General features: G+C 42.8%; 1 protein-coding gene across 1 annotated transcript; it reads right to left on the bottom strand.

Moving 5' to 3' along the window:
- Positions 1–3,735: 3,735 nt before the first annotated feature.
- Positions 3,736–16,054, bottom strand: AUP1 (AUP1 lipid droplet regulating VLDL assembly factor). The gene is made up of 12 exons (XM_061552963.1): positions 15,920–16,054; positions 13,265–13,402; positions 12,760–12,910; positions 11,980–12,164; positions 11,596–11,668; positions 11,140–11,213; positions 10,171–10,237; positions 8,971–9,067; positions 7,394–7,546; positions 6,678–6,829; positions 6,354–6,457; positions 3,736–5,211 (listed from the first exon to the last, which is right to left on the bottom strand). The coding sequence occupies exons 1-12, from the start codon at positions 15,958–15,960 to the stop codon at positions 5,175–5,177; spliced, it is 1,272 nt and encodes a 423-aa protein (XP_061408947.1). The 5' UTR covers positions 15,961–16,054; the 3' UTR covers positions 3,736–5,174.
- Positions 16,055–16,257: the final 203 nt, after the last annotated feature.

The following is a 16,257-nucleotide window of genomic DNA, read 5'->3' as shown; positions in this document are numbered from 1 at the left end:
CATACACCCCGCCCCACAGACCCCCCAACACCCCCCCTACCACCCCGCCCCCACGCACCCCCCAACACCACCCCTACACCCCGCCCCCACGCACCCCCCTACACCCCCCCCTACACCCCCCCCAACACCCCCCCTACACCCGCCCCCACGCACCCCCAACACCCCCCTACACCCCCCCCCCCACGCACCCCCCAACACCCCCCTACACCCCGCCCCCACCACCCCCCAACACCCCCCCTACACCCCCCCCCCCCACCCCCCAACACCCCCCCCCCCCCCCCAACACCCCCCTACACCCCGCCCCCACCACCCCCCAACACCCCCCTACACCCCGCCCCACGCACCCCCCTACACCCCCACTACACCCCCCCTACACCCCGCCCCCCGCACCCCCAACACCCCCCTACACCCCCCCCACCACCCCCCAACACCCCCCCTACACCCCGCCCCCACGCACCCCCAACACCCCCCCTACACCCCGCCCCCACCACCCCCCAACACCCCCCCTACACCCCGCCCCCACGCACCCCCCAACACCCCCCCTACACCCCGCCCCACACCCCCCAACACCCCCCTACACCCCCCCCCACGCACCCCCCAACACCCCGCCCTACACCCGCCCCCCACGCACCCCCCCAACACCCCCCTACACCCCGCCCCACGCACCCCCAACACCCCCCCTCCACCCCGCCCCCACGCACCCCCCAACACCCCCCTACACCCCGCCCCACGCACCCCCCAACACCCCCATACACCCCGCCCCCAACGCACCCCCCAACACCCCGCCCCCACGCACCCCCCAACCACCCCCTACACCCCGCCCCCACGCACCCCCCAACACCCCCCCTACACCCCGCCCCCACGCACCCCCCAACACCCCCCAACACCCCGCCCCCACGCACCCCCCAACACCCCCAACTTCGCCGCCGTCTGTGGGGGAGCCTGCGGCGTGACGTCATCGCGGTGGGCGAGGCTCTGCGGCGTGACGTCATCGCACGAGGAGCGGTGGGCGTAACGTTGGGGGGGGGTGCGGTGATGTCACGTCAGATGCAATTGGAAAGCGCTTCTGAAAATCATCACGAGCGTCGTTGCGGCGAATGTCATACAATAAGTAGAACTAACGTGTCATAATTCTTACTATATTAGAAGAAAAAAATGTTTGCTGCCTGGATTCCTGGCTGGCTGGCGCGCGGCTTCGTGCGTGTGCGCGATGACGTCACCGCGTCCCACAATGTCGAGACGGCCACGTGCGTGCTGACGTCACGCCCCCCCCCCCCCTCTACCAACCCACCTTTAATCAGATTCTGTATTTATATACTGCAGGAGGAATCCGATTAGCTATCAAGCTCTTATTCTCGGTTCTTTCGGTAAAGTCAGGTAGAAGGGAAATAATAAAATAATAAAAATCAAACAATTAAAAATGTAGTTGAAGTCTTCAGCTAAAATGTTCTTGCTGTAATGGTCACACCTGATGACGATTGCTTGTGTTTCAATCGAAACGTGATAATTTGTATTTATTTTATTATTTCCCTTCTACGTGACTTTACCGAAAGAACCAAAAATATGCATCCTAGTCACGAAAGCTTTAAATGGAAATATAAAGCTCTTTAATCACAATTGTCCAGTAAAGGCACTGGGTCAGAACGTCACAACAAACAATACAAAACACGATCCAGTATACAGCAAACATGCCGATTCTTTAGCGCGTGTGATACTCGGGAGCCTCGTGTACTTGACCGGAAGCACGTGGCCCATCACGCCTGAAGATGTAGAATTACATTAAGAGGGTAACATTTAAATATAGTTAAATGTTAATTTAACACGTAGGCTGTCGTGACCAATAACACATTCCTGCGGAGGGAGCTGGTAGGAACGTTGGATTGCTCGGTCAATGGACAGGGTCAACGGCGGCGTGGTGTATTCCGCAAATATGCCCGACTGTGAGGGCGGGCACAAGCCGGCGTGAGTAGGTTAAACGTTGAGTTTTATAAGGGCACCACGGGGTGACCAGCCCCTACCCTCCCAGCCCCACCCCTCCCACCCCCCTCCCCACCCAGCCCCTCCCCTCCCAGCCCCACCCCTCCCACCCAGCCCCTCCACATCCTCCCCTCCCCACCCAGCCCCACCCTCCCCACCCAGCCCCATCCCTCCAAACCTCCACCCAGCCAAACCCTCCCCACCCAGCCCCACCCTCCCTTCCCCCACCCAGCCTGGTGGGGTGGGGCTGAGTGGGGAGGGGCTGGTCACCCCGTGGTGTCCTTATAAAACTAAACGTTTAACCTACTCACGCCGGCTTGTGCCCGCCCTCACAGTCGGGCATATTTGCGGAATACACCACGCCGCCGTTGACCCTGCAGGCCATTGACCGAGCAACCCAACGTTACTACCAGCTCCCTCCGCAGGAATGTGTTATCGGCATAGGTGCGAGTGACTTTTTTGCCGTGACTATCGACGAGACAACCGATTTGGGGCGATTGACTGAAAAAATATAAGGAACCTAGGACGCATCCCCTGAGGGATGCCTGCAGCGGATGTAGTGGCTGGGATTGAGGATATTGGTCTATTAATTGCAGCACAATCACTTGGACAGAAATGCTGGTCTATTATTGAGATCTGCCATTGTCATGGGGCCAAGGAGGATGTTGTTGAAGGACTTCTCTGTGTATGGCCTGGCAAGTTACCAGGAAGACTCTTACAATTAACGTGGCTGCTGATGTTCTGCACATAAACTGACTCTGTGCAAGTATTTAAAAAAAAAATACGGTCGACATTGGTGAGGGTTATAATTGGTTTTTTACCCTTCTATCTGGCAATATAACTGACACCTTTTTACAAGGAGTCATGTTTGCATAGACCGCAATACCTGCAGTCATAATACAAACAAAAGACATAACTCTGACAATGTGCACTGTCCTTGAAGTTGATTGGTCCACACCCGAGACAGCTTTATGACTGCAGGTATTGCGGTCTATGCAAACATGACTCCTTGTAAAAAGGTGTCAGTTTTGTTGCCAGATAGAAGGGTAAAAAACCAATTATCATATTTTTACTGGCAAATGAGGTTCCCATAGTGGTGAGGGTTAGGTTCATGAAAATTTGCACAAATGTAAATACTATGTTTATTTGGGGAAAAGGGGGTTAGAGGTTCCCGTGTCCGACTGAACATCTGGGAGAATATGAAAATGTTTCACAACATTCATCCTGTACTGTGTACAAATAACATCCATACCGTTAAATTGTACAATGCAGATAGCGCAATACAAAAAAATAGAATAAAATTAAACATTAAATTATTCTGTAAATAAAGTTTTATTTCCCGCAACAAAACGTCGTGAACGTTAATGATGCGCCATCGAGGTGTCCAATATAGCTCGTCATCGAGTAGCCGGTTAGATGCATCTGGTAACGTTTGCACATGTCGAGTTTTTATCCGTCCCCGCGCGGATCTCGGCGTCCGTATGACAAGTCTTCAACGAGTGGAGGACGGCTAAGATACATACGTAAATGTGCAGTGCGTGAGAATGTTGAGTTGTGTTACAAAATGGCTTGGGAGCGCATACAGGGCCCCATAATCCTCCACTGTGCAAGTAACCCCTCCGCCACGATGCCATTTGCCAAATCGCGAATAGTAGAGGGAGGGGGGGCGCATACACTTGACCTGGTATATAGAAATAAAACTCGAGAATAACCGAATACCGCGAAAAAAATCCACGAATGAAGGGGTTTAAACTGTAATAATTTTATATCCAGTGTTAAGTTTAATTCTTTAATTGAGCTTTTGTTTTACAAAATATTTTTTTACAATGTAGCCACTGCAACAGATAACACGTGACATTTGCTGGCAGAGTGAATACTGTAGTCTCAATCAAAAACAATGGGAAATTAAAGCCTTTCAGGCATATCAAGTGGTGCTTTAGAATTGTTTTTATTCATCTATTGCTCGCAATGTAGAGTTATAAACACCCTTTTATAAGCTGCATGCTTTTAAAACAATCAAATAATTTCCATTTTTTCACTTTTTATGAATTGTGAAATTTAGAATTTTCATGCACAAGCCACAGCAAAATTCAACTGCTCTTCTGATTTGTAATTATTTTAAATCACCATGCCAGGTGCAAGGGTTTGCACACATTTCAAACATACCCACTGAAATTATGACATTCACCCTCACTGTAAAAATGGTTCATGAGCTTTAACATGGCAATGCTTTGCTCATCTCCCACAATAAAGGATTTTGAAAGCACATTCTCCACCAGATACACTTCACTTCCTGAATACTCAGGAATTGTAAAGGTATGTTGCATTAAAAACAGTAAAGGTTTTTTTTTTACTGTTAACCTCTGAAGATAGTACTGTACACACGAAACATTCAACATTACAAAACTCAGACTGCAGGAAAAATAGTTTGCTGCCAACATTTGTAAGGCCATGCCCAAGAAATCAATGCATTTGTCAGTTTGGAATTTGAACAAAAAAGAGAAGACCAGAATACAAAAGTGAAATTGACCTCACTGTGGACACATACCAAAAAAAAGTGACTTCCCTCTGCCCAAACCAGACTGGACAGCATATTTATGTATTCAATGGGCCATCTTTATAAGTTATGTGCAAGATGATTAAACACAAACCAGTGTGTATGTACGCTTAACTACAACTTTACCATGCAATTTTAGATAGTGAAAGCAGTCAAATTATTGATCACGTCCAAGGTATTCATCACCAAGTTTACTGGCCGCTGGGAACACTGCAAATTTCATAAGGGATGCTAAATACTATCACACGTGTTAAATTGATGTTTTCTGAACCTTCTATTGTACGAAACTAACTTAGGATTCTAAATGCTTTCCCATAAGGTATACACTGTAAAAGCACCAGTACAAAAATATGACAACAGCATGTTCTCACATTTCTAAGAAGAGCACATTACAAAAATGTTTTTCTTTTTTGTAGATGGATTTAAAGATTTTGGACAAAGTAAACAATTTTTCAGTTAAGGCCGTATTTTATGAGCTATATGCTTTCAAGAAAGAAATAAATAGCAGACTTCTGCAACACGGATTTTAAATATTGTTGCCTGAAAAAAATATTTAAAATGATGAATGAAACAAGGATATTTTTTAACAAATGGCTTAAGGTCATTAAAGCTGTTGTGAATGTCCGGATATTGTTATGGGTCAAGAATCCTGGAGGTCTTTCTTCTCCAAATATTTTCTGAAAAACAAAATTACGAAAAGCATTGCTTAATAATGCTTAATACTCATTGATAAAAATGGCAAATAGTTAGGTCATGGACTTAACATAAACCGTATTCGATATTGTACTTATATCCGTTTACATTTTTTTCTTTCCATTTCTTACAAGCACGAGAAAATAATTTTCGTTCATGCTATTGCATTTTTTTCATCAAAACAGTTAAAGGTTTGATTTCATTTTTTCAACCTGTAAAACACGGAATACATGTACTTAAGAGAGTTAACGAAGGCAGACCGAAATCAATATGATCAAATAGAGACAGATGACAGCAGATAAGAGTGCTTTTGGAAAGCTGAACTTGGTAATTAAAAGTAATATACCATTCTAAAAAAAAATTATCATTGTGTATCTCCTGCTATGACATGGTTGAGAAACATGGTCATTCATTAAAAAAATGTAACAACTGTAAAGTGTGCAAATAAGCATTGTGAGATGCATGCTTGGAATTAGATTGACATAAAGAGGAAAACATGACTTAAAGAACAAACACAAGTTAGAGACATATGTCAAACTTTAAAATAGTAGGTTTGTCCATGACAGCGATAATGGCAGATGATAAATAGAAAAGGAATGGCAGCAAAGAAATAGAGCCGTGTCCGAAAGAACTTCTATCAAAGATATGGAGTGATGAAATTAGCTCATGTCCCAAGTGCTGGGTGGAATGTTGTATCGTGGAATCGTGGGGGATGGTAGCAGCTTGGGGCAGCCTTCATCCAGCAGTGGACTGACCATGGTTAATGTTGGTGAATAATTAACACAATATTTAGCAGCAATGGAAATATTATCTCTGTATGAAGCGTCTAAAGCTTTGAATTCAGAATTTGTAGTCGCAAATTATACTAAATATGCTGAACAATGTAAATACTGATGCAAACCATAGCTCTATGAAGCAGAAAATATTTTGTGTCAAAGCATACAATAAAAATTACTAAGATCAACATTCTATATAAACATCTTACAGCAGTGCAGCCACATCAGGTATTATGCAAGCCATCCATACTAAATGCATTTTGCTTGTGTGAGCTATATATGGAGATCACAATCCCACAAGGTTAGTTTTACAGACATCTCCATCTTACAGTGATGTGCTTTTCAATCACCTGCGTGCATATTCATACAGTGCAGCCTTCCTCTCCTGCAAAGATAGGTGCCTCTGACCAGTTGATTTACCAAACAGGGAGGCAGATGTTACAGGGCTCGATAACTGTAGAAAGAAGAAGACAATGTCAGACAATACTTTCCTAATTTAAATTGTGACTGCAACAAAGCTAAAATCTCTTTTACGGACTACTTAGTTTCAATTAAAATCATCGTTTTTTTATTTACCCGGAGTAGGACATTTTCTGGTGTAAAACACTTAAGGCCATACATTTTCGAATGTGAAAGAAGACAATAATTGGGTAATGTAAAAATGTGAGTCTCACCTGTGAGCTTTTCGAGCTGTATGCACCAGATGGTGAAGGCGTAGGAGCTGGTGGCGAGGCAGATGGCACAGACGGTGGTGGATCCTCGGGGGTGAATTTGACCGTCCCTTCCAGCAGGTTCGTGATTGTGGTGTCGACGCACTTTGTCACTGCTGTGCAGCGAACATTTTATCAACATTTTATTACAATTATTCCACTGGAAAAAAATGTTTGAATTCATATCAATGACAACCGTGATGATGATTGGAAATATGTACAAATATATTTACTGGATTATTATCCAAATGTATCCTGAAAAATGTAAATTGCTTTGGCATTACCCAACAAGCACATTACAAGCGCATAACCATTAACATTAACGAGACGCATTACATTCATAAGAACAGTAATGCAGTCCTGTTGACAAAACATCACAGCATTGTTTTATAACTAAATAAACAAAACTACAACAGAAAACTGTAACATATGGTTAACCTTTCATAATGGTCATCAGCCACGATAAAAACAGAGGGATCAAATCCTCCCAAAGTTGTGACCATCTCAGTCTGTAGGAGCCGATGTATTCATTACACTTCAGCTGTGGAAATGTTTACGGGCATTCCCCCTTTGATTGCCACGATCGTTTATCTCAACCGCCAACCATCATCTCTTCTAGTGACATGGGTCTTCTTACAATCTGCCTCGGCATTGCTTTCAGGTTTACTGTGGCGACATACCGATGTCACTGGCGATGACAGCGAGAGGCACGTGTGGCAACACCTCCTTGACACGCTGGGCCATGGTCTGGAAGGTGGGGTCACTTCTCGTGTCCTGCTGCCTGGCTGTCCTCCCCACGGGTGCGCCACTCGCCCTCCCAGCAGCCACAGGCCCTGCCCCACAGCAATGTTAACTCAGTCTGCAACAGTGCTTTTATCACCAGAAATTGTTTATTTTTGTTTTTTAAACTGTTAATGGCTATGATCCGATACTTTAATTAAGCAGTACTTGCCGAAATTGTGACAAACGTGGGGTTTTGGCTTTATTACATCATGGGTAATTACCCAAAGCTATTCGTGTCTGCAACAAGATTCAAAATTGATTAACTTTTGAGTGTTACATAAGTTACCGTTATAAAGCAGTGGCTATGTATATATGTATTTTTAACTTCTTTCGCACTGTACGTAGCCAACTGTGCTAATCGGAGGTGTGGAGTAAGGACAACAAACTAAACACAAAAAACATTTCTAAACAAATGAGTTTCAATCTAGATTTTAAATTGCATAGCTCCAGTGGCTTCCTCAGAAAAGATTTGTAAAAGAAGGTGTGTTTTTGCCCATGGACAAAAAACCTACTTATTTTACATGGAGACAAATATATTTTTTGTTAATTATTTGGTCATCAATCTTATAAGGCCATGTATGAAAATTATATGAATAATTATTCGAAAAAGCATGATATATCTTCATGTTTTAAGAGCAGACTTTATATATGTCGTGAAGAAACTTGTAATTGATATCTGCATCACTGCTGCAAAACAGGTAAAAATACTCACACACTATAAAATAGCATATCCGTAGTAATGTGAAGATCAATAAGCTTTCGCTGAAATCAACAGTTTGCAATTCGCTAGACATTTACACTAATTAACAATTACGTACATAAAAATATTTTTTTGAATCGAATAGTTAAGTACTTTTCACTTAATCTCTGGTACACATTAATACACAAGGGATGTCTCCAAATGACAAGCTGCAGTTTACCACCATAATAGAGGTGTCTTGGGTTAGATTGCGTAAATATAAATGCGTCATTAAACCCGCCACCACCCCACACAGCCAATTTGTAAAGTTTGTCACAAAAACAAAACATGCCAATTTTTTACTAGTACAGCACACTGGTGTGTTGGAGAGTAAACCCACAACATGTTTGTGACAAACCTTACTCATTAGCTGTCGGGTGGCAGCTGGTTTAACGACAGTTATATTTACGCGATCTAACCCAAAAAACACTATTATGGATAATATTGGTCGCCAAAACCTACGTGTTAAACTGCAGTTTACATTACTCTTTGGTTCTTTCGGTAAAGTCACGTAGGTAGAAATAAAACAAAAGAAATCACGTTTCAATAGCAACACAAGCTGGCATCAGACATCGTGCTGCTCGAAGCAGACATGGCGGCTATTGCGATTTTCGTGTTGCTATCGAAACGTCGTGTTTTATTTTGTTTTATTTCTACCTACGTGACTTTACCGAAAGAACCAAAGAGTACGGATTCCTGCAGTCACGAAAGCTTCAAATCAAGATTACAGTTTACCTGTTTGCCTCAACACACGAGCCAGTCTCTTGACATGCTCAGTTTTGTCTGCTTTGCTGTATGGTGTAGACACAACACCCAATTCCACAGCCATCAACTGCAACAATAACCAAGCCACAATGGAAACTCAGCCCGAGGCACAGTAAAATGACTCCACTGTTAAAAAAGGCAATTGGGTACAGTTCTGGAAAAAGGACGTGCGAGCAATTAGAATTCCCGTATGTTAAAAGTAAGATCTTCTATTGACTCATTTTATCTGTAAACTGGTATATGCGATCCTTGACTGAATATATAAGTATCTCTGTCAGAGAAACAAAACATGTAAAACGTTTCATAGTAAACATTTAAACTTAGCAATAGTTTTGCTATAATTCAAGTCATGTGATATACTGTACATCTTTAAAACATCGAGTATATTGGCATACAATAACCTATGCAATATATTTGGGTTTTTATGTAATAGCAAAAAAGGAGAGTATTGTGTGTGACAGCACCACATACAGGAAGCAATTAGCATGAGACGTGCCAAACAGGAAGGACATGCACACGCAGATACATTTCCACATACATTATACTAAAACTAAATGTTCAAGCAAATAGAAGATATCTTCCCAACCAGTGTATTTAAGAAAGTGGGTCAGTGCAAGCTGTCCAAGTTACATAAACTGTGTTTATTATTCTTACAATTAAATGCACATGCTAAAGGCTCTAAAAACCCAACTGAGTTGCTCCCTTGTTTATAAAACAGTCTTCATTACATCAAATTAAAATGACATTACTGTGCAAGGGATAAATATCGTATACAGTTTGAAGCAAACTGATAAATGAATTTTGACTTAAAACTTCGTGACTGCAGGAATTCATATTCTTTGGTTCTTTCGGTAAAGTCACGTAGATAGAATAAAAAAATAAAGTGATTAAAAAAACCACGACGTTTCGATCGCAACACAAGCAGTCGTTATCAGCAACCGCTTGTGTTGCGATCGAAACGTCGTGGTATTTTTCCCGAAAGAACCAAAGAATATAATTAATAAATCCTAAATGTAACCGACTTGCACAATGATGATCCCTCTGAGATGTAAATTAACATGAGCGGATGCTAATTAAAACAGCTGTCAAGTTTATTTTAAAATCTTTCGTAGAAGCGTTTGTTCACTTTATTTTTAATAAACTTGACCACCAGGTATCGGAGCTACATACCTCTTGCACTCTCTTTGCAAAGCCATCTTCCGTTTCTCCCTCGTGTTGAGACTCAGTTGGGAGCCACCTAATTGGACAGAAACAGCAGGCAATGGGCAAGAGTTGTTTCATCAACGTAGTTAAGAGTGCACATATTATATTCAATTCTAGGCCAAAGATTGCGTGCAAGCTTTATTGCTCATTAAATAAAATAAAAACGTTGTTTTCCCATTATTACACAAAAGAGAAAATACACAATTAAATGATAGTTATAGCTGACACCCTGCAGTTATAAAGGTTGCGATTTCCATATATAACGCAAAATGTATATATGCATCCACTACATTATAACGATGAAATTCCTGTATATTTTGGTGCATTGTTTGTAAAAATATATGGAATGTTTCATTGTGCACAAAAATGGTCTTCAAATATTATCATTGGTTTTCATCACCAATGTCTACAAAACTGAATAAAAGTTCATTGGCAACACCACCAAAAGGGGACTTCTAAACACATTAGTCATCACCCATACTCACATATGCTCAACATTTATTACCAAAAACCGGATAAGAGTTTCACTATGAAAGATGATTGTATAAACAATGCTATCAACGAGATTACATTTACGTCACTACCTTCACATTCGGCTGTGCTGTCTTCACATTGAGCAGAATTGTGTCTATGTCATTGGTGGAGAATTTACCTTTATCATTTGCAAGTTCATAGTTTATGTTTGAATGAAAATGTCCACCAACTGTAATAATACAAATAGACTCTTAGCTTTGATTTACATACATGATTAATTATGTAATCCGATGTGCTATTTGGCAAGTGTGATATTTTCCATAGCCAGGCACTATATTTAATCCTCATAAGTGTTGCCCAATGTGAGCTCCTAGGCTTCCTATACTTGTGATCATGTAAATGCACCACAGCTTCATGGCAATGAAAAGTAGAAATGTATACGATAGAAAGAAATGGTAGTACCTTACTTGGTAATGCGTAAAAGGCAAGAAAAATGTCCAAACCAGATCCTGAAGCCAAGAGGATCCAATCACATTCTGTAAACAAGAACATTATTTTGCATTACAATAAGTTTATATATTGAAAAATGCATCGTCTCTAAATACAGAATAATTGTTTGTTAAAAGGAGTATCCAACACTGAGCAATGCTAAGATGACAATTCAGGGTAAGTACAAGTATGCATAACACAGCAGGCATCAATCAATCTTTCTTTATTTTATGTGCCAATATCTCCCTCAATAAAGTAGGCAACAATTTACATAGGCATAAAACGCAAACGGTACATGGGCATAGTTCTTCAAAAAAAGTTGCCCTTCTTGGAATGGCATGATATTAAAAAATAGAACTCTTCCAAACACCAAGCAGCGATATGTAACACACAGGCAGGCACAGCGTGGCTGCCAAGTGCAATACTAACCACGGCAACAGCTGGTCTGCCGACGGAAAGGGCCACTGGCTGCACAGATGGATTTATGCTGAAAGGCCAGGTGCTGCATGCCAGTAAATGGCGCACAACAAACAACAGAAGGAAACTGTAGATGTTCATAGCAAAAAAACAGAGCGAATACGCAGCAAACTCCACTTAAAATGTGGTTGGAGTGTGTTACATCCTGTCCAATTACTTTTTGTATCTGTGCGGAAATACATCAAATTTTTACAAATTCAAAATCGTTATCAAATAATGACACGAACGTTTAAATATATATCATGCTCATTAATGTGATGATGATAATAATACATAGAGCAATTTGTCATAAAAAGCAACAAGGCAGAGTTAAAAATAGATGGGAGCAAAATGTACCTGAACTTGAGTAGCCCTGCCTGACCACTAGTGGTGGCCTCCTCAGGGAAGAGAAGAAGAGGAGGGCTACCCTCTTGGGAGCAGAGTTTGCGGCAGCTGGAGAGCAGTGTGGGTCGGTGAGATGGACCAAGGTCTGTGTAGCCTCTAGCCCATGTCAGCACGGTCGCTGGCGAGTCCAGCAAAGGCTAGTTAGGGAGGTAAAAAGTAAAATAGTGTTTAAATTTTTTTTTTTTTATAAAACTCACAATGAATATTATTCATATGTCTATGATGAACATAAATACAGGCATGAGCCAGAGGGTGTTATGAGTGTACGCTTCTGAGAAGCCTGTAAACAGCTAAGCCCATCAGTTCCTGTCTGGAAGTGGTTATCACATATTGCAAACACAACACAGGCATGTCCACTGGCCTAAGCTGACAATGTTTTTCAATGTTATGAGGAATTCATTTTGCTGGTCAAGGGTCACATGCTATTTCAGGCGGAAAACCTGCAGAGGTCCACAATGTAGACAAAGAAGATCACATCAGTTTGCAGTTTCACTCCATTATGGTGAGCTTTAATTTCACCTATTTTCTACTAACACAGGCTAGCATATTGTTGTCAAGAGTACAATGTCCTTTTCAATGTTTAAAAGTCGAGGGAATAGAAATTAAGATCCTCCTCCGAGACAAGTTTGCTAGTTTTATTTCTGCGCTACAGCTGACACAAAACAATAAATTGGTAAACATTTAAAACAAGGAGTAAGAATATTATTCTCGAACCTGTCCGAGGGCACTTACAGTGACACATGAAAACAGTAAGTTGAGCACATTGTGGTCAAAATCTGTGACATGGTTGCAGATGAACACCCTAGCAGTCTTGTCGCGCTTCCTGGGGTCATCCTGAGACACGAACAGCCCCAGCACTGAGCACATCACCCGCACAATAAACCTGCACAAAACCACACGCACCCATTGTAAACACATACAGAAAATAAAAAAAATTACAGTGGTACATTAGTTCACTTTATTATAAAGTATAGCACGATCACAATGTAGCTGTTGTTCAATATACTGCAATGAGATGAATACATTCGTGTGCAGGCATTATTTATAACAATTGGCAGTCACCAAATATGGATTACACAGTACATAAAACCACGAATTGTGGAGTACAAAAAAATAATTATTGCAGTGCAATATTTTGGCATATTTTTCTAAAACAAAATTAAAACCATTTGCCATAGGAATTCCTAATGCTGGCTACAGGTAGGGCCGATGTGTTATTATGCTGTCATTTGCGTACCGCCGAACGAGGCTGTCGGGCAGCGCTGAGGCAATCAGGAACACATGTACGCCGATGAACGTGCGCAGGAGCAGCAGGCACAGGCCAAAGGGCAAGTACAATAGGAACAGCAGCAGTGAGAGACTGTCACCAGGCAGCCTGCAGAGCACAAGTACATAGGCAATTTTAATCGTGAGAAACACTGCATAGGTATCCACACCACCTATAAAGACTTGTTTCGCATTGGCAAAAGGCAAATTGTTCATGTTTGACCCTACATGCACTCCCATGAGACATACATGTGTAAAGTACATCATACAACTATTACAGAGTTTGTTTGATTCTTTTTATTCTTACACATTTTATATTCCACTTTATTTTGCATTTAATCACCCCCGAATGATTTTAAACTTTCATGAGATATGGTAATCGCAGACCATAATACATTTTGTAGTTTCAGGAAGATCGTTTTTTTTGTTTGTTTCACTTTGTCACCCATTCCCAGTGCACTGCCAATTACACTGATTACGGTAAATTGATGTTACTACTGTAAATTACATTGCCAATTACATTGACAGTGGTAACAATTTAATATTTTAGCTTTTCTAGGAATTGTTGCTTAGAACCGGTTAATTATGTTCTACCCCCTAAATATATAGTTGTTGATGTTAAGTGCCTTGTTTTTCGTGATATTAGCGTTATCCTCTCCAGCAATGCTAACATGTAACTTGCATTACAACAGCCTGTGATCACGTTAAGATTTAATTTGAGGACAGAGACAAGTCGGACAAACTGGGTTTTGTGAAAAAGAATCAAGGAAGTGTAATTTTCAGTTCTCCATTTGGACTGTTGTAGGTCCAAATGTATAAACAAATGTTTTCAAAAGGTCTTCACGTCTCTGCTTGCTCCAGACGAAAGATCTCTTCTCTTTAGTTCCTCTCTCCAAAACCAAATATAACAATCATCCTCTCTTCTCCTTTTACCTACTATTTAATTGATTTCATGACGGTATAGTGTTTTTGCCCCAATTTTCATGTTGGTTAACTTCTTAATTATGTGGTCAACTCCTATATCTTTAGGCTTATTGGGAAAATGTATTTGATTTACCTTTAATATGTAGTGGTTTGAGAGCCTTATTGTTATCTGAACAGCTTTATCAAAAGTACTTTTGATTCCTAAAACGTTATGCTGAAACCTGGAGATATTAAAATTCCCACTCCTTCATGATTACAATCATATCTCCCTGTGATAGAAAATATTGTATCTATTAGTTAAAGACATATCCTAATGAGTTCTCACCTGGGCCAACTACTCTCCGTTCCAAGTCTCCCTTGTAAATGTGCCAATTAACTCTCACGTAACTTTACGAATCATCCTAAATCCCACGTCTCATCTTAGGCAAAGTGTTAGTTACACAATCTATTTTCACGTGAACGCCCCGTCACCTGGGTTAAGTGGGTAACTTGTACATGTGAATGTGCAGACTTTTTGTCAATCCACTGCTGGATGCAGCCCTTACCACACCGTGCGGGTTATGGAGGTTATGCGACCATAATTCTCACCACGCTGTCGGTGCAGGACTTTGAAAACATGAGAGCATAGAAGTACATTACAGCACTCTACAGTTATGGATTTTGCTGGACTGCCCTCTTGTGTTCATTACCTACCACCGCGGCCTGTAAATATGTTGTTGTGGTCACCCATACAAGCATTAACGAAGTTCAAACCTGCTTTATATTCCGAGATCTGGCGCTTTCCGGGTTAATGCGGTCATAGGCAACTTAGGCAAGTTAGGTAACTTAAGGCACTCTGTACAGCTTGTGAAACCTCAGTCCCACACAGCAACGACGACTGACACCGAACCTGTGAATAACATGGAACCCCTCTCTTGAACCAGCGTCGCGATTTCAGTAACACAGCAAAGCTGTCAACCCAGAGGGTTTACCCCGTGTTCTTGTACAGGGAAATCGAGTTTTCGGGTCCTTACGACGTACAGCCGTTTGAATATGACTTTGTAGGATAAACGTTGATATTTATACGGACACGGGGTGACCAATGAAGTCTGAATGGGTCTGTAATAAGATGGGCACTGATACGGAGTTGACAGATACGCCGTCGCTTCCTTCCTGCTGCCATAAAACCCAAAGCCGCTGCTGTGGTTGCTGGCGCTGGTTCGTCAAACTAAAATCATCTCTCACAGTCTCGTCGGCGCTGGTTCATCAAACTAAAATCACCTCTCACAGTCTCATCGTAAACGCGGACAACCCCCATTTGTCAATCCACAGCTGGATGAGTATCCAGCAGTCATGGGAGGGGGGGGGTGGGTTAATTTGGCTGTAATTCATCAACGCTGATCGGCGCAGTGCGGATTGAAGGCACGGGGGGGAGGGACGAGACACGGACAAGACGAACATCAACCGCGATGCGACTCCACGGCGTAGAACTTCGGGTACCGAGAGTGACAAACCCACCACATCGTGGGACACGAGCCACGGGGGGGGCACGCGGGGCCCGGGGCGGGTCGGGGGGGCTCCACCATCCGAGAAGGCCTCGACCGTAGGCCGCAAACACAACACCGTATGGGGGGGGGGGGTACGCACGGTCAACGCGCGTTATACTCTGGGCTGCTGACGGCTCCTCGTGACGAGGAGTGTTGAGAACGAGGCGCTGTTTTACCTGTCGTAGATGAAGAGCTTCTCGATGTTAATCGACTGCATTGTCCGTCCCGCCGTGGCGCTTGTCCACACGGGCGCCGTTGAGAGTGGGGAGAGGGGGGGGTTGCTCCGATGACGTCACCTCCGTAACATGACGTCACTTGTAGTATATGACGTTAAGAAATAACACTTGTGACGTCAACGCCGCTCCCCGGCAAAATGACGTTGTTGACACAAGGGCTCGTTACGTCATGGGGGTGGGGGGGGGGTTCGATGACCGGGGTGTGGCTTCGTCAACGGTGACGTCATAAACGGATGACGTCATAAACGGGTGACGTCATTGCAATGACAAGCATATCG

Source organism: Lethenteron reissneri, chromosome 17 (genome assembly GCF_015708825.2).
Source record: "Lethenteron reissneri isolate LAM-NWPU_2019-01 chromosome 17, ASM1570882v1, whole genome shotgun sequence".
In the NCBI taxonomy this organism is placed as follows: domain Eukaryota; kingdom Metazoa; phylum Chordata; class Hyperoartia; order Petromyzontiformes; family Petromyzontidae; genus Lethenteron; species Lethenteron reissneri.
This window is presented reverse-complemented; position numbering and strand designations above follow the sequence as displayed.

Excerpts from the sequence above, each read along its gene's own strand:
- AUP1 (XM_061552963.1), bottom strand. The coding sequence starts at position 15,960 with ATGCAGTCGATTAACATCGAGAAGCTCTTCATCTACGACAG. Across the intron at positions 12,165-12,759 it reads TACTGTTTTCATGTGTCACT|CCTTTGCTGGACTCGCCAGC; the intron begins GTAAGTGCCCTC and ends CTCCCTAACTAG. Across the intron at positions 11,669-11,979 it reads GCAGGGCTACTCAAGTTCAG|CACCTGGCCTTTCAGCATAA; the intron begins GTACATTTTGCT and ends ACTGGCATGCAG.